General features: G+C 48.1%; 5 protein-coding genes across 5 annotated transcripts; 2 read left to right on the plus strand and 3 right to left on the minus strand.

Moving 5' to 3' along the window:
* Positions 1-1,604: 1,604 nt before the first annotated feature.
* N7506_001820 (uncharacterized protein) lies at positions 1,605-1,853 on the plus strand (the record flags this gene model as incomplete). The annotated part of the gene is made up of 1 exon (XM_056951116.1): positions 1,605-1,853. One exon carries the CDS (start codon positions 1,605-1,607, stop codon positions 1,851-1,853), a length of 249 nt encoding a protein of 82 aa, XP_056817031.1.
* A 7,647-nt stretch (positions 1,854-9,500) lies between these two features.
* N7506_001821 (cyclin-dependent kinase) lies at positions 9,501-10,793 on the minus strand (the record flags this gene model as incomplete). Its single annotated transcript, XM_056951117.1, has 4 exons — positions 9,501-9,816; positions 9,877-10,040; positions 10,103-10,641; positions 10,694-10,793. 4 exons carry the CDS (start codon positions 10,791-10,793, stop codon positions 9,501-9,503), a joined length of 1,119 nt encoding a protein of 372 aa, XP_056817032.1.
* Positions 10,794-12,321: 1,528 nt separating this feature from the next.
* Positions 12,322-12,729, minus strand: N7506_001822 (uncharacterized protein; the record flags this gene model as incomplete). The annotated part of the gene is made up of 3 exons (XM_056951118.1): positions 12,322-12,434; positions 12,493-12,597; positions 12,648-12,729. 3 exons carry the CDS (start codon positions 12,727-12,729, stop codon positions 12,322-12,324), a joined length of 300 nt encoding a protein of 99 aa, XP_056817033.1.
* Positions 12,730-14,451: 1,722 nt separating this feature from the next.
* N7506_001823 (uncharacterized protein) lies at positions 14,452-14,706 on the minus strand (the record flags this gene model as incomplete). Its single annotated transcript, XM_056951119.1, has 2 exons — positions 14,452-14,636; positions 14,685-14,706. The coding sequence occupies 2 exons, from the start codon at positions 14,704-14,706 to the stop codon at positions 14,452-14,454; spliced, it is 207 nt and encodes a 68-aa protein (XP_056817034.1).
* Positions 14,707-17,303: 2,597 nt separating this feature from the next.
* Positions 17,304-18,269, plus strand: N7506_001824 (uncharacterized protein; the record flags this gene model as incomplete). Its single annotated transcript, XM_056951120.1, has 1 exon — positions 17,304-18,269. The coding sequence occupies one exon, from the start codon at positions 17,304-17,306 to the stop codon at positions 18,267-18,269; it is 966 nt and encodes a 321-aa protein (XP_056817035.1).
* Positions 18,270-19,682: the final 1,413 nt, after the last annotated feature.

Here is a 19,682-nt window from a genome sequence, read left to right on the forward strand (position 1 = left end):
ATATGTGGTCCCCCTAATTCTGCTGCGATGGAACCAGGCTATGCTACATTGATATTTTGGGATTTTTGGAGTAGGTGGCTACGTTGTATGGGCCGAAACCGTCAAAGTGGTGGTTCATAGTGCTTTCTTGAATTGTGACGTGAAGAACAAGAAGGATAATATTTGGAATGAACACAATCGCAAATTTGCATCATGACTCTTCGGAGAATGAGGAAGGGAGGTGGTACTTGAAGAATATTAAGGAGATGCGTCGGATAGAGCCATGCAAAGGAAAAGACAGCGCAGAGTTGCTGAGATAATTTACTTTAAGAATTTTCCAGATTGGAATCAAAGCATGTTCATCGCTGGATCTGACTAGCTACTATTTCAGGATTCCTGGGGGGTGGTGGCTCCTAGAAGCGGATTCTTTGCCTCCAGAACCTTTTGAGAAAGCCCTAGGAGTAAGAGAGCTCCCAAGGTCAGGAGATAAGCTTCTAGCACTGATTGAACCGTCAATAGGAGCTTAAAAAGGCCTGACAGTGACTGTGGATACTCTTACCAGTCCGGGACCCAGCAGTTGTATACTCATTCAGTGACCGCAAGAGATTGGCCAAGCTTAGATAATCCACAAAGTGGGGAAAGAGTACGGCACGTTACAGTGGGAGGTACATAGATGTAAATACCAAATAGCGTGGGTGTGATCCTGATCAAGCTCGGGGAATGGAAAAATTGTGAAAAACAGATCACCAATCGAGTGGCGTACCGGTGCGGCTTCGCAGCAGGATGCTCTTTTGGAGAGACTGGCTTTTGGGGTTATTTCATGATCTAGAATAATCTTTTAGATGTACGTACCCCGGGTAAGAATGGAAAGACGCTCGATATCCCAAGTAATATCTCTCGTACGGCCTCAGTTATTTCCGCCCAGCTCATTCCCACATAAACTACTGGTAGACCACTTTTTTTAAGCTACTGCAAAGTAAAAAGATCCAATAGGAGCAATCTCATTAACCTCATGGCGCACGGCCGCGTAACCGCTGTGAGTTGCTACGCTGGACGCGTACTCCGGATGGTTGTTTGAAGAATAGTATTCTTCGCTTTGAGCGCCAATATAATTCAAACTATGACATATCGTGCATTGAAACGCCTCCGGGGAGGAATATGAGGTAAAGCTCACTTGGCATATCCTGAGATTGATTATCGAATGAGGGAATGACATTCTTAGAAGAGGCTAGGAAGTTTAGTCTTTGAGATTCTTTAGGCCATCACTCAGCCTCTTGACGCCAGCGGACCATGAAGATGGATCGCATATCGCAGGGGCTGACAGTAATATGTCTGCTTTGAGGTTCCATCTTGCCTAGCTCAAGCTGGTTCGGCTGAACGAACTCCGGGAATTGCACCTCGGCTCCTGGGAGCCTTCCTCGCTTATACCGCAGACTTTTTGCAGCAGGTGCCACCCCCGTGTCCAGCCGGAAGAGTATAAAGAAGCTATCCCGCAAGATAGTATTACATGCTATCAGTTCACCCCCACCGAGACGTTCAACCACTCTCTACAGTCAAAGATTCGTCAACTGCTGCGCTGCACCAATAATCAAGCGATGCCATGACCCGCAAGACTTACATGGGGGATGCGAATCGTGGTCGTATCCATCACCATTGCAGCGCTCGCCCTCGCCAGCCTCAATTCGACTACCGCGCATCTTGCGGCCATACTGCGAGACCGAGCGCGTGCGGATCTGTTCGCGTCCGCCAACGGAATCGCCGACATTACATTCACACAACTCATGGATGAACTCCGTGAGTACGCAATTCCGGCGGCCGTTGCCTCGGTCCTTTTCGCCACTGTGGGATTGTCGCTTATCGCTCGACCGTCATGACTCCGGGAGCACGAGAGGCCTTGGGTTTACTGCATGTGCATTCAGGTCTTCCTGGGCTTGTTCCTCACCATTATCGGAGAATGTCTTGCCGGCCGAGTCCATAGATACAATGCTTTGTTTGAGAGATTTGGCCAGGATGAGACCGTCCCATATTAAGAGATCATGTATTACGGAGGGGTTAGCCAGGCGATCTAAGGATCTTTGGTGATGGTTTTCCCCTTCATTGCTGTCTTCATCTTTGATATGGAGACGCATAACCTGACGGAGGGGTCTTTTAGCTGAACGGACATTTGGTCAACATCTGGACGCGCATCGTAAGCGCCCACAAGACATAAATCCAAGTTGTTACAGACGTAATTGGACATTGGATGGGAATCGATCTTGAAGGAAGGCGATGCAGGTTAGATCTGTGACTTGGGCGGTTATGACCATGGCAGTGTTTGCAGTGCAGCAACTGTCGGCAATTTTCCGTTAGATGAATGCCCATTGTCAGATCAGTTCCAGAAGTGAGGTCGCATAATCCGCTTGAGATAGTTAATGAGGGTTGAATACGATACTATTGCCATACGGTACTTGTTTGCACGCCTTCATCACATCATACGCCAGTAAGGTGCGGTCAACAGCCACACCAAGAGGTGTATGGCGAGCGGCGGGCAAAGACCATAGGTCCGGAGTAAAACCCGACAATTAACAATTCCTAATACCTTGTCATAACGGCTTAGACCGAGTGGATCACAAAGGCTGAAGAGTCGAGTCTTCCCCGTCGCCTTGGGGGGCATCCCCGGCAATTGGAAATTGCCTCGCCGACCCCCATAAAGGGGGTCTCTGGGGGACCCCGCCCCCCGGCTCGAGGGCGCTTGGGAACTGAACCAGAAGATTTGCTGTGGCGCCTCTCAAAAAGGACCAGATTCATTCACACAGTTCTGGGAAGATTGTCCTGAGCTCCCGAACGGGATCGGTTATGGATTTCAAGGATACTGAAAGCAGCAACGTATGACAGCCCATGAACTGAGTCCGCCGAGTGCTCGCTCCAGCGTTCCTGGGATCTAGCTTTATGCTTCGCGGAACGGATGCCGCATATCCATGGCGGCATGCTGCATCATCTCAACCTAGTAGCCCCTCTCATTGAACATATAAATATCATGACAGACCCTCAACCTTTCTTATTCTGCCACGCCCTTCTTCCCTACCACGTCCTTCTTCCCTGGACCCACCAAAGAGACCAGAAACCAGAAAAGTTCGAAATGCCGGCTCTACAAAATGGACCACCACCATACGCAGCGCAGACCCAAGATGCGCACCCGGAAATTCCTCCCCATGCCTCCCCACCAACGACCACAAAAGGCCATTCCCATATGCATCCGCCAGCCACCACGCCTGATCCATCGGTGCCACGCCAAACCTGGCGGGAAAGAAGACGAAGACTCAGGAAGAATGCAGCCAAGGCTTTAGCGCTTGGAGCTGGGGTATTTGCATTGACGGTTGCAGTGCCCATTATGCTGGTGGTAGATGTGGCGTGTGAAGGAGTGAAGATTGTTCTTCAAATCGTTGCAGCTCCATTCGTGCTGTGTGTGTTATGTGTTTCTACGGATGATTTTGATTCCAGATATCTAGTTCCACTACTGGTATAGACATGCACTGGATGCATCTGAGCTGATCTACCCAGTGCCACAAGATGTTGTATGCGAGTGGAAAAGGTCGCGGACTGCTTCTATCAACGACCTGTGCAGCGGATAGACTTGAATCATTTGGAATTACATGTTTCTTTTCGCGGCCTTAGTTGTTTGGTGGGGATATCTCCGGGGATGGGGCAGCTGATCGCCGCGTGCTTTCGGATTTAAAGGGAGTGGCAGGTATATCTGGGAGATATTTTGGTCGACTGGGAGAAAAGACTTTGAATGAATTTCGAAACTTTCGCTTAAGCTTTGAGAAACAAGGATTTGGCATTTTTTGACAAGTCCCAATTTGGTTTCCGCTTGTAGTATATAGAAGACAGACAAGATGGTAGTTTGAGGTGGTTGTAGAAATGAGAAGTGACTATGACATCCAAAGGATCATTCGGAACCGGATAGAAGACCATGACTCCGATCAAACGTTTTGGTGGGTCTCGAAGAGCAAGTGATATTTACTCAATGTAACTGTCATGATAGCACTATTTGGAATCGAAACATCCGCATCACCGCCCTTCAGATGGGTAGCAGTCACAATAATGTTACAATCAACCTCAACGAACTCTATTTGATTTAGGATCCAATGCATCAGGAATACACTTGCAGACCACCATTAGGGATATCATCTGCGATATGGGTTGTAAGGCTTCACCTGTCGCCCAATTCGTCCTATTACTGAGTATTTGGGTTCTGCGGTGTCACGAATGGACTCGGTCCGCTGCATCATTGCCAGCGCCGCATTACGCGGATGGAAGCTTCACCAATTCGACGCCGTCACAGCGTGCTTACACGGTGACGTGGACTCTTCCATCTACATGGAGTTGCCCGAAGGATTCGAAGAGCCAGGCTACGTATGTCGGCTTCGCCGCTCTTTGTATGGACTCAAACAGGCCCCGCGGATTTGGTACCAATGCGTCCACCGTGTGCTGGCCGCCCATGGCTTCACCATGGCAGAATCGGACAACTGCGTGTTCTACAAATCCGATTGCGTGGTCTGTGTCTACGTCGATGACTTTCTCATTACGGCAGCCAATTCGCACGAAATCAAACAAGTGCAACAATCATTGGAGAAGGAGTTTCAATTGAACGACCTTGGAACTCCGCGTTCATTCCTCGGAATCCAATTCGACTACCATGCCAACGGAGCCGTTTCTATTCACCAACACCAGTACATCCAAAAGATTCTGTCTGACTTTGGCATGGAAACATGTCAGGCGAAGACCACCCCGATGAATCCCAAGCAAGTTTTGAATCATCGTCCGGATGAAGCACCTCCAGACGAGGAAGGCAAAGCACGATATGCAACCGCCATCGGTTCGTTGATGTATCTGATGGTTGGAACGCGACCGGACATTGCGTTTGCGCTGGGCACGTTGAGTCGCTTCACGTCTCAGCCGCAATCGCACCACCAGGTCGCCCTGCAGCGATTGCTTCGCTATGTCAAAGCCACACAATACCATTGCATCACCTACCGCAGCGGACAATTAATTGGATACACAGATGCCGACTTTGGCGGCTCTGTCGTCACTGATGGGGCATACTCCACGTCTGGCTATGTGCTCCAACTTGCAGGCGCACCAGTTTCCTGGTCGTCGAAGAGACAGGGGGAAGTGGCCACGTCGACGACTCATGCCGAGTACATTGGACAATACAATGCCATTCTACATTTGCAATGGCTCCGCACCTTCCTGGCCGAGACCCAGTTGTATCGGTCTCCGGTCACCAACATCATGGCCGACAACCAGTCCGCGATTGCCCTCTCGCGCAATCCCGAGTTCCACAAACGGAACAAACATTTCAACGTGAAATTCCACTATCAGCGAGCAGTGCTGAATGCTGGCGAGATTGGTCTTCAATATGTTCCTACTGCGGAACAGGCCGCTGACGGTCTCGCCAAGCCATTGCGCCAAGTTCTGTAGTCTCTTAGGGATCGAAGCCTTGGAGACTCGGTGGCAACAAACGTGACAGCGCAGGCGCTCTTTCCACTTTATTTTCCCACTAAGGTTTTTGAGTGGTTTTACCGAGGCTTGCCTGCACAGCGTATCCAGTATCGCCTTGCCAGCAAAGCGATCCTGAGGGGGAATGTTGTGATATGAGGCTGATGCAGATCAGGAACCAAGCCGCACCGTCGGAATTAGCTCCGAAGTGTCTATACAGACGACCAAGTTGATTTCCAATCAACTTGGCTCATTGTTATATATAGGCACATGTATCACTTTGAAATAACAGACAATTCATACCTCTGAACAACAACAGTGGTCAGCACCATGGACGAAGGGACCCTCTCCTTCTGAGGGGCACCTCAATTCACTGGTCCCTGCGCTCTGCAATTGTTCGAATGCACTCGGTTCTAGTTCAATCGCGTCGTCTTCAGGACCAGTGAGATGGGCCAGGCCGAGATTCACATACCTCGGACGCTTTGTGGTTGAGGTTTTGCGGGGCCACAAGGGTTATGATTTATTCTGACAGAAGTCGTTAGGCCAGTGTCCTGCACCGGACTTTTGCATGGCAAAGCCTTCTTGTCGGGACCTTTTGGCCGAGTTGGTTGGTGAACAGGGAGCAGCGACGTGATCGGCAGCTGCCCACTGTCCTGAGGTCCAGAGTGGTGGAAATTAAGGCCTCTTTTGCGTTGAACGAGTTGAAAGGACTGCGAGAAGGAAGCGGCAAAATCTGGGAAGAGGAGGCAGTCGGCGCTCTGCGCCCACATCAGAGGCTCTCATGCTGGCGGTTGATTTGGAAGAACTTGAATTACGCCAGGACCCTTTATATTCAAAGCATCATGGCAAGGTGACTCACGGAAGAGAACAGCGAGGAGGGTTCTCGTAATTCAAGCTGGCCATTTCTTCATACATTGTTGACGTACCTGCGACACGATCTTCGCGCTTCTGCTTTGTGAGTGTACTCAGCTGTACAGTGGATCAGCTAGTGCGCTGCTGTAGCGGAAGCATGTGCACAGACACCTCTCAGCCAATCAAGACTCATGTATTTAATCGGCTGGTGTAAATGGCAGTGCATCAGATGTGAATCATTGTACCTATATATCTCAAAGGCACTTTCTGGCTTGCAATGCTCGATGTATCCTATAACTGTCAGTACAGTGGATTGATTCTGTGTCAAAAAAGAGAGCTTATCAGGTGACTCAGACGCAAGCCTGGATGACTTTGTAGAGTGAGGTGAATGAATTGCAGAGCGGATCGCCGGGGGAAGAGCACGTAGTTATAGGCTTCTGGGCTAGTAAATTTGCCTACGTGCTACGTGCGCTGCTCGATTGAAGGGTTGGGAACACCTCTCGTAATTGAGCCCTGTTGAAGCCAGTGTCTTCATTTCACCGCATCTATTTGCAACGACATTCTTGATGCCTTTAAATCCTCAGCGAGGGCGACAATTGAGAGGTTTGTTGAGAAGCAGAATGCTGAGCTGGTCAAGAAACGTTGGCTCGTTCAATCTTGACGCTCTCTAAAACTGAGGCTTGGGGGAAATGCAATCTCAGTCTCATTTTCATTTTCTGGTCACCTCGCCTGTGGGCGACTCAACGTTGAATCACCGAAAATCGCCTACAATTGCGTACTCAGAATCATTGACTTTCTTCCTAGCCTCGATTTAGAGTGGTGTTGGTTGTGTTGAGCTGTGGGTCTGTCTGACCAGACTGCGGAAAGCGAGCTCACAGTAGGATGTGCTCGACTCGTCAACCCGTTGAAGCTTAGCCCATCGTTGTCAACACTCAATTTTCGAACTTGTGACCATGAAAATACATTGTTAAAAAAAAAATGGTTTTTCTTCTAAATTCATTTGTTTAATGACGGCAAGTCCTACAATATTCGAGTTGTCGGATTTCTGAGGCGTTCAACGAAAGGGAAAGAGGTGTCTGATTGGAATGTATATCCTCACCAGGCGTTCATCTATGAACACCAACACCGTGAGGCTTGATGAGTTTCCCCGACCGACTATCACTCTTGTTGAATACACTGTCAACAGCCCGCCGAAAACTAACAAAAATTTTTGTCAAATTTTGACTGCATCAATTGACAGTTGTGGTAACCGTAAGATCCACTGCATATTCGCCTGCGTCTGCGCAGTCTATAAAACGCGAAGGACCGGTGGAAATGGTATTGTCCAGACCCGTGACTTTCTCTTGCGACAAAATGGAGACCCAGAACAGCTCGCCACGCCAAGAAAAAAGGTGGATTGCCTATCGTTGATGAAAAAGACAAATCACAGGAAAACTCTGACCATGTCCCACTGGTTAGTGAAACGATTCGGGTTCAAACGCTTTTGCTGACCATTGCAGCCCTCCACTGCGCAGCAAAAAGCAGGAACAAGACACACCCTGGCGACCGAGCCGTTCCAACCGATCTTGAAGGTTCGAGCAGACCTTGAGAGCGACGATCCCAAGTTCGGCTTTCCAACAGCTCGACTTGTCGGAATCTATCGACCTCGATGGGAGTCGTGTGTGTCCAAGCACATCGATGGCGAGAAGCTAGAGCAAGAAAACCTTGTCTTGAAGGAAGCTGGTACGCACCTGAGAAAAGAGAGAGCTGGTCTTCAGGTTCGCCACGGCAAACAGCTATTTCGGCTGCGCTTTTTTGAGCAGGCACTGGAATTATCGCGGGACAGGCTGATTGGCGTCCTAAATGACTGGAATCATTTGAGACACAATCTGGCAGGTTTGCCTGACAATGTATGAGAAATATGAAGGACCGTCCCGGGCCTGGTGCAATGTCAAAAGTTCACTGCAATTTATGAGCTGATTGATCGGCAACATAATCCATGTCTCACATGTTCTGGTGGCCAAGACCAGGACGAAGAGACGGCAAAGAGCGGGTGGCTCTGGCGCTTGGGCAAAGTGGTTAGCTTTCTCGATCCTACCAAATCGCATCGTCTTAACGATCAGTATGATTCCGGACAGATCAAGCTAATACTGACATACCTGCGACGTGGTGCAATGACAATACAGTAGATCAGCTCAGTAGGCCGCCATATGGCAGAAATATTTGCATAGACACCTTGCCCAGCTAACTCAACTTTCGTATCATTGATCGGCGGGCGTGAATGGCAGTGCATCCAGCGGACATCAAATATCTCACAGGCCCTGACCTGCTGGTCCAAGAGATAATGCATAAATATGTACAGTGGAAAGACCAGTTCTGGTTTGATGGGGCACAAATTCTCAAGTGGCTGAGTTACAAGGCCTGCTCGGCTTTGGATAGTCAAGCAATTCAATTTTAGAGCAAAGTTTTCGGTGGCAAAGAACGATTTGATAGATTTCTCGGCTTCGTTCACATAAGTGCTTGGTAGCAAGCGTTGTAACTAGGACATCAATGCTAACCGAGGCTGGCTGAAACCAATTTATTCGTTATACCGCGACTGTCTGCAGCGACTTCTTGATGCCAGTTCAAAAGATTACCGAGAGACATGATAAAATCACGTTAACGGACGTAATGCTGGGTCGTTCAAGAAACATTGGCGAACCGTCGAAATCTACAATGGCCCTATTGTATTGAGGCTTTGCGGTGCATTATGAGCCTCTCAACCACAATGGATGGCTCATATTCTTTCTTCTGACCATTTCCAGCCGCGAGCGGCCCAACCTGGGATCACCAAAGAGAACCTAGAATCTTGTTCCTAGGACTGGCGAGCTTTTCCCTCTCATCCCCGCTTTGTTCTGGTTGTGCTGAGCTTGCGCCGAATTGCAAACCCCGTTAAAGGGTAGCCCTACACCGACCCAATAATCTGAAACCTGAGATCTCATTCAGGTAGTTTGGCTAGCGCTTGTCTCATTTCTCTTTCTAGCTATTCCTGCCTTTATCCCCTTTATAATTTAGAAACTTGAGATGCGGAAGAAGTGCCGTGTTTCAAATCCAGACATATTTACAGCCAAGTGAGCTTTTAAAACCGATGAACAACAACACCAACATTCACCTGCTAGTGCAGGCCATACTTACAATTGCGCATCTATTAGTCCCACACCAATGAGGCGTCAGTTGTTCTCTGTCTGAATTTGCAAGGTATGAATGACGGTGTCAAGTCGACAAGTTGCGACTGGGACGGCCCGAGTAGTATGAGCTACCATTCCGGAAGTACGGGTGCACAAGTACGGGTGCATGCAAGCCTGCTTCGCCGAAATTCGGTGGGCAGGGTCGTACTCGAGTAGGGCCTCCAGCAAGTCGAGCCCAGCAAGCTCCAGACCGGGGACAATTGAGACATTGGGACGTTTCCACTTGGGAAAAGTGGCCTTGTAATCGGGGAATGAGGTTATATCTGGCCAGAGCGCTTCATCGGGGGTGCCGAGGGTACTGAAGAACGAAAAGCACATTCAGTTATTGGTCAATCACCAAGCGAAGAAAAGAAGCTACCGGAATATCTTGAAGATCTCGTCGATCTCCGAGTCACCGGGAAATAACGGCTTGCGTGTGTACATCTCGGCAAAAATCGCGCCAATGGACCACATGTCGACACCAGTAGAATACTGGCGGGCACCAAGCAGAATCTCGGGGCAGCGATACCACAGTGTAGCGACCTGAGGTGGAAGAATGTGGGTGAGCTGAAACCTAATCCGTGCTTAGAATACCCGGTGCTTACCTCATGGGTGTAAGTCCGTAGCGGCACACCGAAGGCTCTCGCCAGACCGAAATCGGCGAGTTTCAGGTTACCATCACGATCAATGAGCAAGTTCTGAGGCTTGAGATCGCGGTGAAGGATACGGCGACTATGACAGTAGCGAATACCTTCAACCAACTGGGCCATGAACTTCTTCACCATGGCATCGCCCAATCCCAGGTTTGCCATCGAAGTAGACTCATCCGGAAGTGGCTTGCCGCGACCACCCTCGCTGACCGGTAGAGCTTCCATGTATTTCTTCAAATCAAGGTCGAGGAACTCCATGACCAGATAGAGACTCTGGCTATCAGCATGGACGATGTTCAGCAATTGAACAATGTTCGGGTCCTGCATTTCTTTGAGCAGCGAGATCTCGCGGATAGTGGTGCTAGGGACACCTTCATCTTCGGCCTCGAGTCTGATTTTCTTCAGAGCGACAATACGGCAAGGATGGTTCAGTTCGCGGGCCTTGTAGACGACACCGTATGTGCCTAGAGACGAACCGACGCGTGAGCTGAGTTCTGACAGGAACGCATCAACAATGCCAAAAACCGCGTCAAAAACCGTCCGTACCTTCGCCGACTTTCTCAATTTTCTGGTAGTTCTCCATGGAGATCTCTTCGGTTGACACTGATTTGAGTTGGATCGTTTCAAAAAGACGAGGGCCGACCATTAGAGTGGCGCAGATGAATGGATGGTGGGAGGAATGAGGGAGAAGCAAGGAGAGGAGGAGGCATGGGAACCCAATGGACCTCACATATCATCAAACATTGATCTCCGAGACCTCTTAGCACGTCAAGGAAGGTCTCGACATTAAAAGGACCCTTCTCGGGTCCATGTTCTCAGCCGAGCACAAGACCGCCCTTTGAAGAAAGGAGAGTATTTACTTACCGCCTTCGCGGGGACTTGTCTAGACCTGCTGCTGCCACAAAGAACATCATCTAAGGCCTGGTCTGCCTATATGCCATCGTCCAGTATTTATATCTGCCCATTATAGAACGACAAAAGGCTCTCGCTGTTTTTCGCCAGCCAATTATTTGACTCTTGAAGCTACTACTGCTCTTCCTAGAATCCTGATCGTTACCCTACAGCGCGCCTCGCCACTGATTCACATTTGCAAGTGCTAGATGTTGATGAGACTAAAAATGCTACCGGAAGTTTTTCCTCGTCTGAGATAAGTATGTCTTAGCTCGAAAATGAGGACCAGTAGATAAAAATGGTTTGTACATCATACTTAACGGCGGCGGCTAGAGTAATGCTGACAGCGAGTTCAGCTGAGCCTTGTGGAGCGCGAAGACTTGTGTCGGCAGAAAACACAGCTCGCGGGTCGGCAAGGGAGTGTCGACAATTCTATCCGTACCGCCTCACGACGTAGCAAAAGTAGCTCGTCTATATCAATCGAGAATCATTATTAATCTGACTCTGGGAACCAACACATAGATCGTGGAAACGCCATAAGCGATTCTAGGAAATTTTTATCCACTGGGAACTCCTCTTAGCTCCTGGGGCCAATTCCTGTTTACAGGAAACCAAGTTCTACCCCTGGGATCCCCACTATACGATCCTGATTGAGCACAATTTGGTTTCGGGAACACATTGGCCGGATCAAGGAGCTGTTGCGCTCCTGGGACCCTGCTTCTGGATCCTAGAGTCAATATTCTGCCTCCTGAGGTTGCGGAAAGCCCTGACGAGATACATGCACCAGACCTACGCACAGATATGAGTCATCTAGCGGCTCTTGGGGAGAATAGCTATAGCCTTAGGAACCGCACTTGAGGTTCCAGAAGTTGATGAGACCGTCAAGGAAAACATGACTTTGCTTCCCCTAGGTTAAGATACAAAGACTTCAAAAGTTCAAAAGAATTTCCTTGAGGCTATTTAGCTCCCTTAAGCTGCGTTTCTATCCGCGGAAACCGCGTGAGGGTATCAGGTATACGTAGATGAGACTGAGATCTGTAGATAAATAATCAGTATCAAGAAGAACTGGGGTCAATATTAGATACAAGATGTAGCGCTAGGAGGCAAAGGCACGGTAGCTTCCTTGCGTAAAGGGAAGCCCATATACACCCTGTGGGTCTGCGCAAATCATATCTCCATCCGCTCGGTAATGCTTCATTTATGCCTCTGACAGTGGGGCCACAAGAGCCAAGAGCCTCTGTTGGAATTTCTGGGGGCGAAGTTATTCCCAGATGCTACTATAGTTAATTGATGTTCTCGGTCCTCAGTTGGATCTTGCTGCAGCTGGTGGGGATTGTGGCGTTGTGGTAGCTGTTCAAGTAGAACAGCTGTGGCACATTGTGGTACCAGTCGCAGACTGTTAATATTAGAATGAAATGGCCCTCTAGAGAAAAGCAACGATGCCGTGGTCTTACCGAGCCATCCACCGAAACCATTAGCCTCCGACCACACAAATTTGTTGCCCTTGACTGAGAATCCATCGCTTCCTTGGCCTGCGTTTATCAAGATCGGGATCCAATCTGCATGAAAATTCGTTAGACCGTATTTAATTCTAGTGCCGGGTACTTACAGGTATATTTGGTGTCACCAGTGGCCACGAATCCCCAAGGGAATTTAGTGTTGAAGTCGAAGCGGGCATTTGTGCCGTTCATGTAAATGGAGCTAGCAGTGTTCACATCTTTTGTCAAGGCGGCATCACTGAGGCCTGAGCCCGTATGGTATGCATAGAGATAAATCTTATTGTGCTCTTGGTTGGTGGCGCCGCTTCACTTGAGGTGGAAGTGCTTGGGAAAAGATTCGTGACGGTTGCCGCGATGGTGGAGGCAGTCAGCATCAAAAGGGATGTGAGGACTTCATTATGGAAACTTCTCTGAGTTCATTTGGGGCTTTGGGAGTAAAACAGGGAAATTGAGGTGCAAGGGGAATTTCATAACGTTCAAAATCAGGTCAACATCAAGAGGAAGCCATACTTATATGGACGGATTAAATTTGATGACTTTCTTTGCAGTTACTGTTTTTTAGCTGTTTCTTCACTTTTTTTTTCCTCCCCCAATTGAGCGGAATTAGCATGAGCCCCATTCCATACTCATTTATCTAGTCGCTAACTTGAAATCGGGTGGCGGTGAAAATGGTATGGGGAAACGGGGCTTCCACAACATGAACCGCAATTTGTGATATCGATGGAGTGTTTCAACATGGCTCTATACATATACTAATTATACAATGCCCTTCTCTTACTGATACATAAATTTTTCACCTGGTCTTTTTAAGCAAAGGCTAACTTTTTATTTGAATATGTAATGAATTCAATCGCAGTTTCAACGCAGTGTTCATTCACCGCAGTGTTTGTTCACCACAGTGCCCATCCTCCGCGTTCATCCTCATTTAGTGCATTCAATCAACAACACTGTACATGGAAATTTGAGTCTCCAAATGAACCAGGGACACACAGCTTAGGGGTGCAAGGAGATAGGTGAAGCACAAACAACGGACAAGACTGCGAGGCAGTCTCTCTTCGCCTCCTCGCGCGATGGCTTGTATCTAGAATTGACTACATTTAATCGGTCTTGACATTGATCGTTTACATTAAGATACTGACCACCTCAATTCATACGTGAGAGCCCCACAGAGCAGGTAGTGAGCCTGGTAGCTGGAGCATAGCCTTATCTTTTAAAAAAATGGGCACGAGGCTGTAAAGTCTGTTTCAAGTTTCTTGGGGGCTACAAGGATCCGGGAACTAATGGACTGTCCATTTAACCCATGGTATGTAGGGATAAGGAATTCACAGATCCTTCTATATTGGACGATACAAACACATTTCTAGCCTACCTTTGGTTGAGGTAATCCTAAGCTCTCTCTATTTTTCCGCCGAACACATCATATTCATTCCTCTCTCACAGTCCTTTTGACTATACCTCAAATGTCAAGCGTACTAAGCTCCTGCGAAGCCTTTCCCTCGGGCCCGTCACGGCTGGCTGTCGCTTTCACATGAACGAATACCACACATGAGGCCGAATTTGGCAACCGACCGATATCATAAAATCTGGGGAATCTGACAATTGTTTTGCGGTTTGGGCGAAGTCGCCGGGGCAGACTAAGAATCGGATCAAGTCCCTTATTAAGAGAAAAATTGCAACGTGGGCCATGCGAACCATGTGGATGATCTGGTTTCCAGCGCGTAGGGCTTTGCCAATGTTTTCAACATGATAACCTCATTGTTCATACATACGTCTTGATTCACCACTCTCGGGATCTTCCAAAGCATATTTTGAGAGATATGTTGGGTTTCCGATATTCGCTCTCAGTTTTAAGATGAAAAACACGAATCATGGTGGGCTCTGCAACTATTAGCAATTTCTTTCGCACAATTCAAATTACAAGGACTTACCAATTTTCTTCAACTTGTATGCTTCTTCGAATGACTTGACATGTATCATCTCCAAGGCGACGACTTGATCAGGTTTTGTCTGCTGAATCTCGGGAATGGTTTGGAAAGCAGCGTTCAAACGATCTGGCGCAAGTGAAGTGAATATATTGGCCGGTTGCAAAGCCAAATTGGCTGTAGTTTTGTTAAAGGCTAGATCAACCTCAGAGTCGAGTCACTTACTTCTGTCCAAGCACCTCTCCATATTAGTAAGCTGGTTCGACCCAATACTGTAAGTGACATCCTCAGCTCTGCTCAATGAGGCCAAAATCTTCGGCAATAGTGTTGGGTCGAAAGCCAGAAATGCCCGTCGATAATATCCCAACACTTCTAATTGGCTCTGGATCCTCAAAGTCCCGAACTTCGTGCTGGAAACACGAATTTCTTCACACTGGAAAGCCTCACTTGTGAGAGACCCAATGTTGTATCATCGAAAAGCGCCTACAATATGTTCTCCAAAAATCAGGGATTTATCCCAGTTTTAGTTGTATCGCTTGACCTTCACGCATTACAGCCAACGGCATTCCTTGCACAAAACCAATAGGGATCAAAATGGTATTTTTTTAGCTATGAGAGTCGGCTGGACGCAAGGAATCCGTTCTATCTTAATATCCAGATCCTACTCGGGTGAGCATTCTTCTAGATACTTGGTCTTATGACTTACGCCTAGTCCAAGTTCCTCCAGCAGAGGGAAAATTAGCTGCTCAGTCTTGGCAGAGCCATAGAGTCTGCCACCAAACTCGTTGATGATATAGTCTTTTCCACTGGTCGCAAGCCCAATGGACCAAGTGGTGATTTGGCTTCTCAGGGCCCTCGCATTTGGGGTGAGACAAGGTTCGCTTGTCAAAGGTTTATTGTCGCAAGCATCATGTCGTGAATGAGGGAACCCAATCTATCGTGCCGTGCACTACCAGTCAGTGACGTTTTGTCAGTAATATTGGCGAAGCCATTGCATACCGTTGGAGCAGCCTTTGGGGCCCATTTGCGACCTTTGCGGTCCACGCTGGTACACAATTTGCTCGCAGTGCTCTTTGAGTCACTTTGAGAGGGATGGAGCTAGCGAACAGTTGGTGCTAGAATACGAAAATTGCCTTTTTCTTGTTTTATTTGCGTGATGGGCGAACAACTTTCCATATATTAGTGACTGATCATATGCAGAGCTAGCCACTATCGAATGGCTGGGAAAGTAGTGGAAACCAAGAAGTCTCGCGGGGGACGAAGGCCTGTAGTCGAATATCTTCTTCAAATAGGCACCGGTAAGGGCGACTGGGATGGGGAGACCAACGTCTGCCAATGATAATTCAAGTTCACAATCCTTGTGGAAGGCCAAACATTTGAACATTTTCACAAATTGTGCAGTTTTGCCGATTATTTGTTCTTGCGGTCTGTCCCGATCAGGAGGTATTTGGAAATTATCCTTGTTTTAGGTCGATCAAGCCGAGCCGCGGAAGCGGGCCGAGTCCCTTTATATTTTGTCGATCCGATCGTCAGCTGCTTTGTCTGATCTGTCGCCAGCACAATATGCGCAACCCAAGGGTTGCACGAAGGTGGAAAGCAGTATTTCAGGGGTAAATATTGAAGGGGCCATAGCGCGTGGACCGTGCGCCTGACCCTGAGAAGATGGATCAACGCAAACACCCTACTATATCGACGTTCCGCAGTCCGCTCGTATGGACCCTTCCGACATACATTTACGCAAACCTATTGGATGCCACTGATAGAAAGTAAGCATATACAGTTAGATGTAAAAAAAAAAAAAAAAAAAAAAAAAACAGACAAGGATGAAGTGGGTGTGGTTCGGTCGGGTTGGTGGCTTGCATCCAAATCCAATCACAAGGTGATCGGCAAACTGTTCTCTGTGCGCTATGGCTTGGCTCTTTTCGCGTAGCGAGCTAAGCCCTAATATCGGCCAAATAACATTCAACCCCAGTGTCAGCGAACTGAACTCGATGATGCCAAAAGAGTGAATTATCCCAGAAATGGTTAACAACTAGGCTGGTAAAACTTAGCCAAAGCCTTATCCAGGGTTTTCCCCAGAACAAGCAACAGGTCGTGCTCAATCAGGTTCGTATAGTGGGGATCCTAGTGGTAAAACTCGGTTTCCTGGAAACAGGAAATGGCCCCAGGGGCTAAAAACGGGTTCCCAGAGAACAAACAGCTCTTAGAAATGCTTTTGGCTTTTCCTGGATCAATGGATTTGTTGTTATATGAGGCTGATGTAGATCAGGAACCAAGCCGCACCGTCGGAATTAGCTCCGAAGTGTCTATACAGACGATCAAGTTGATTGGAAATCAACTTGGCCAATTATTGTAAATATAGGCTCATGTATCCCTCTGAAATAACAAGTCAATGCATACCTATGAACAACAACACCATCAAAATTATACCTCAGTGCCCCGATTTCAAACTTACTTAGTACGCGATGAAGAGCACCGCTGTTGAACAGACTTTTTTGGATGGTTTGCTTTGTTTGTAATCATTTGGGGATTGACTGGATTGTAATAAACCCAAGTAAAATGTAGCTACAATTCCAAATACACTTGTCGATCCCTTCCTCATCGTCCTTAGCCCTGTCCTTATCCAGCCTTGAGCATTGATCGACATGCAATCTAAGGCCATGGATCACATTCTCCAACCTCCTCGCTCATCTGAGATAGTCATCAGTCAAGGTACAGAAAATTCTGAAATTCCTGGACAAAACTTCGTCAACTCCTCTCGCACTCAAATTTGAATAGTTCTACACGCGACCTTGAACCTGTTCAGTCATAAACTGGGCGTGTTGCTATATAGCTTTGGCCCATATGGATACGGTGGAAGCCTTCTCTTATCTTCAAGGCACTATACCGGCGTTGATCAGCCGCATGAAAGACCTCGCTGCTCACAAATTTACCAACCATACCGAATACTATGAAGCCTGTCACGGACAGAAACCTCTCCGGCTGCGATGTCCTACGAACCACTCTATACGACCCGTGCAACCGAACGAGGTCGTGCGCATCGAACAAAAGCGAGATACCTCCAATTTTGATAAAACTATGGCTAAGGCCAAAAGTTCAGTGGACTCAATCCAATGCTCTGGTCGCAAGCGACGCGTGGACGAAGACCTATCTATCGGCCGAAACAAGCCATTCGCTCCAGTGAACAAACGACACAAGGTTATAATCGAGTATGACGGCCATATACAGAAGGTGCTTGAAGAGGTCGTCCGGGATATTGCTATTTGCAGGGGCAATATACGACGAGCAAAAATATCGGTGATGCAGACGCGCCTTCTTCCAAAGACAGTAGACAAAACTCTTTGTCTGGCGAATCATCAAATGAGAGAATTGGATCCATCACTGGTAGTTGCATCAAGCTTCGTTCGCCGCGCACAAACCGGATCCTGCGTGACCAGTGTCTCTGGCTCCGGAAAAAGCCAGAAAAAGCAAGTCACTGACTTTGCTGATGAGCACTTGAAAATAGCCCATGAGCTTTGTGAGACAGCAGCACATCAGGCACTGCGAACAGGCAAGTGTGTTTCGGAAATCGAGGCTGTGTTGAGACATCTCGAAAAGCTTCGGACAACGGTCAACAATGAGATCCGACGCCCAAGAGACCAGATGCTGCAGCAAATGACCGAAGAGGAGACTTCTGCAAATACCCATTCTACTTCGATCGCAGCACGTCTCGCTAGAGTAGCCGCCATTTCCACGGGGGAGCCGTTGCCTGTTGGAACGAGTATTATCGAAGTCGACTATTCCTCATATTTATCAGCTGAGTCCAGCTAGGCTTTCTGCCATGAGCTTTGCTGCCCATGATTCTTTCCATGGGAAAAGTTTGTGCTCCAATTCATGAGCAATTATAACCGAAGAAACGAGGGCATTAAAGTGGTGTCTCTGTAGACTGCTCTTATCGTAAGCAGCGGGACTTGAAGTAAAATTCATTCTTCATGGGGTGATTTCTCTTGACTTGTGCAATGCAATCGATTATACATTTCCTGTGCTAAGAACAATAGGACATAGAGCAATCTGTGAAGGAACTGAAGACAGTCTTGTTCTTTTCTCAGGCGCTACCAGCCAAGCTCAAATCCCGAATTGACTACTCTTATATATCACCACCGAAGTGCTATGATACGCAAGACTCCATCGTGTTAAGCCCGTCTTGGGTTCCGTCATGTATGAAACGGACCCGGTGATACCTGCATTATTGGAAAAGAGCTAGAGATATTGTGCAAGGTATCACTCTGACGTGCAAAAGAATGAGCAGGCGACTTCGACAACCAATTGGGGTTCAGAGGCACCGATGGTTGGAACCGGCGTGGAAGCCCTATATTGATGTCGCACAGTCCGGGGGTCGGTCCGCGTCGAGAACTGGCCAGGGTTCGCTGCCAATGTTATCTCGCTGCTTGGGTCGCTTATGCCCAAAACCAAATTATTTGAGAGTCCTGAAGATTGATCTAGCCGAAGCTCGAGATTTTGATTGACTTTTGATTGACTCGGTAAAGCCGGCAATCCTTCCGTAGCCGCACACAGTTCTGACAACATCTGTCTATGGCCTGCTGCGATGAGACATCGGATCTTCCGCCGCCGGCAGTGTACTCCAAAACTGTGTAAGTTCACCTGCAATTACACCGAAGCTGACCCCAGATATGGCTTAATCGGCAGTTTCCCAAGACACGCAATGACAACTACAGTGACAAGGAATGGTCTTCATGATGTTTTGAGGACGACATTAATTGCAAGCAACGGTTATCCTGTGGTGCCTTAATAAAATGCGCTTCATATCAGTTGTGTTCGAACCACCTCCCATGGCGCCTTGAATTTTGGCCGTCCGCCTCGATGGTATATGGTTCAATGAAATCCAGGAGAGCTGACCTACTCGGCTCAGGTGTAATGGTGTCTAGCACATGCAAAGATGAAATGGTCGCGTTGTCCTTTTGAACGATCAGGATTTCATTTCTTGCTAAGCTGTTCCAAAAATCTATTACCTCGCCTGTAACCTGTGATCACCCACCCTGAGTGGAATCGGGTCGTGTCGACCGGCGAAGCGGGGCAGAGGTTGACGGCCCTCGCGGTAGATGAGCCACTGCTAGTCTGGCTGAGCGACGGGGCCCACCAGGGGGATACGATTCGTTTGCCGTGTGGACAGAATGTCGGCATCCGACGAGGGGATTCGTAAAGGGCGAAAGAAGGGGTTCAGGG

The sequence above is a fragment of the Penicillium brevicompactum genome, assembly GCF_028827555.1.
Source record: "Penicillium brevicompactum strain IBT 35665 chromosome Unknown utg000001l_segment0_segment0, whole genome shotgun sequence".
NCBI lineage: Eukaryota > Fungi > Ascomycota > Eurotiomycetes > Eurotiales > Aspergillaceae > Penicillium > Penicillium brevicompactum.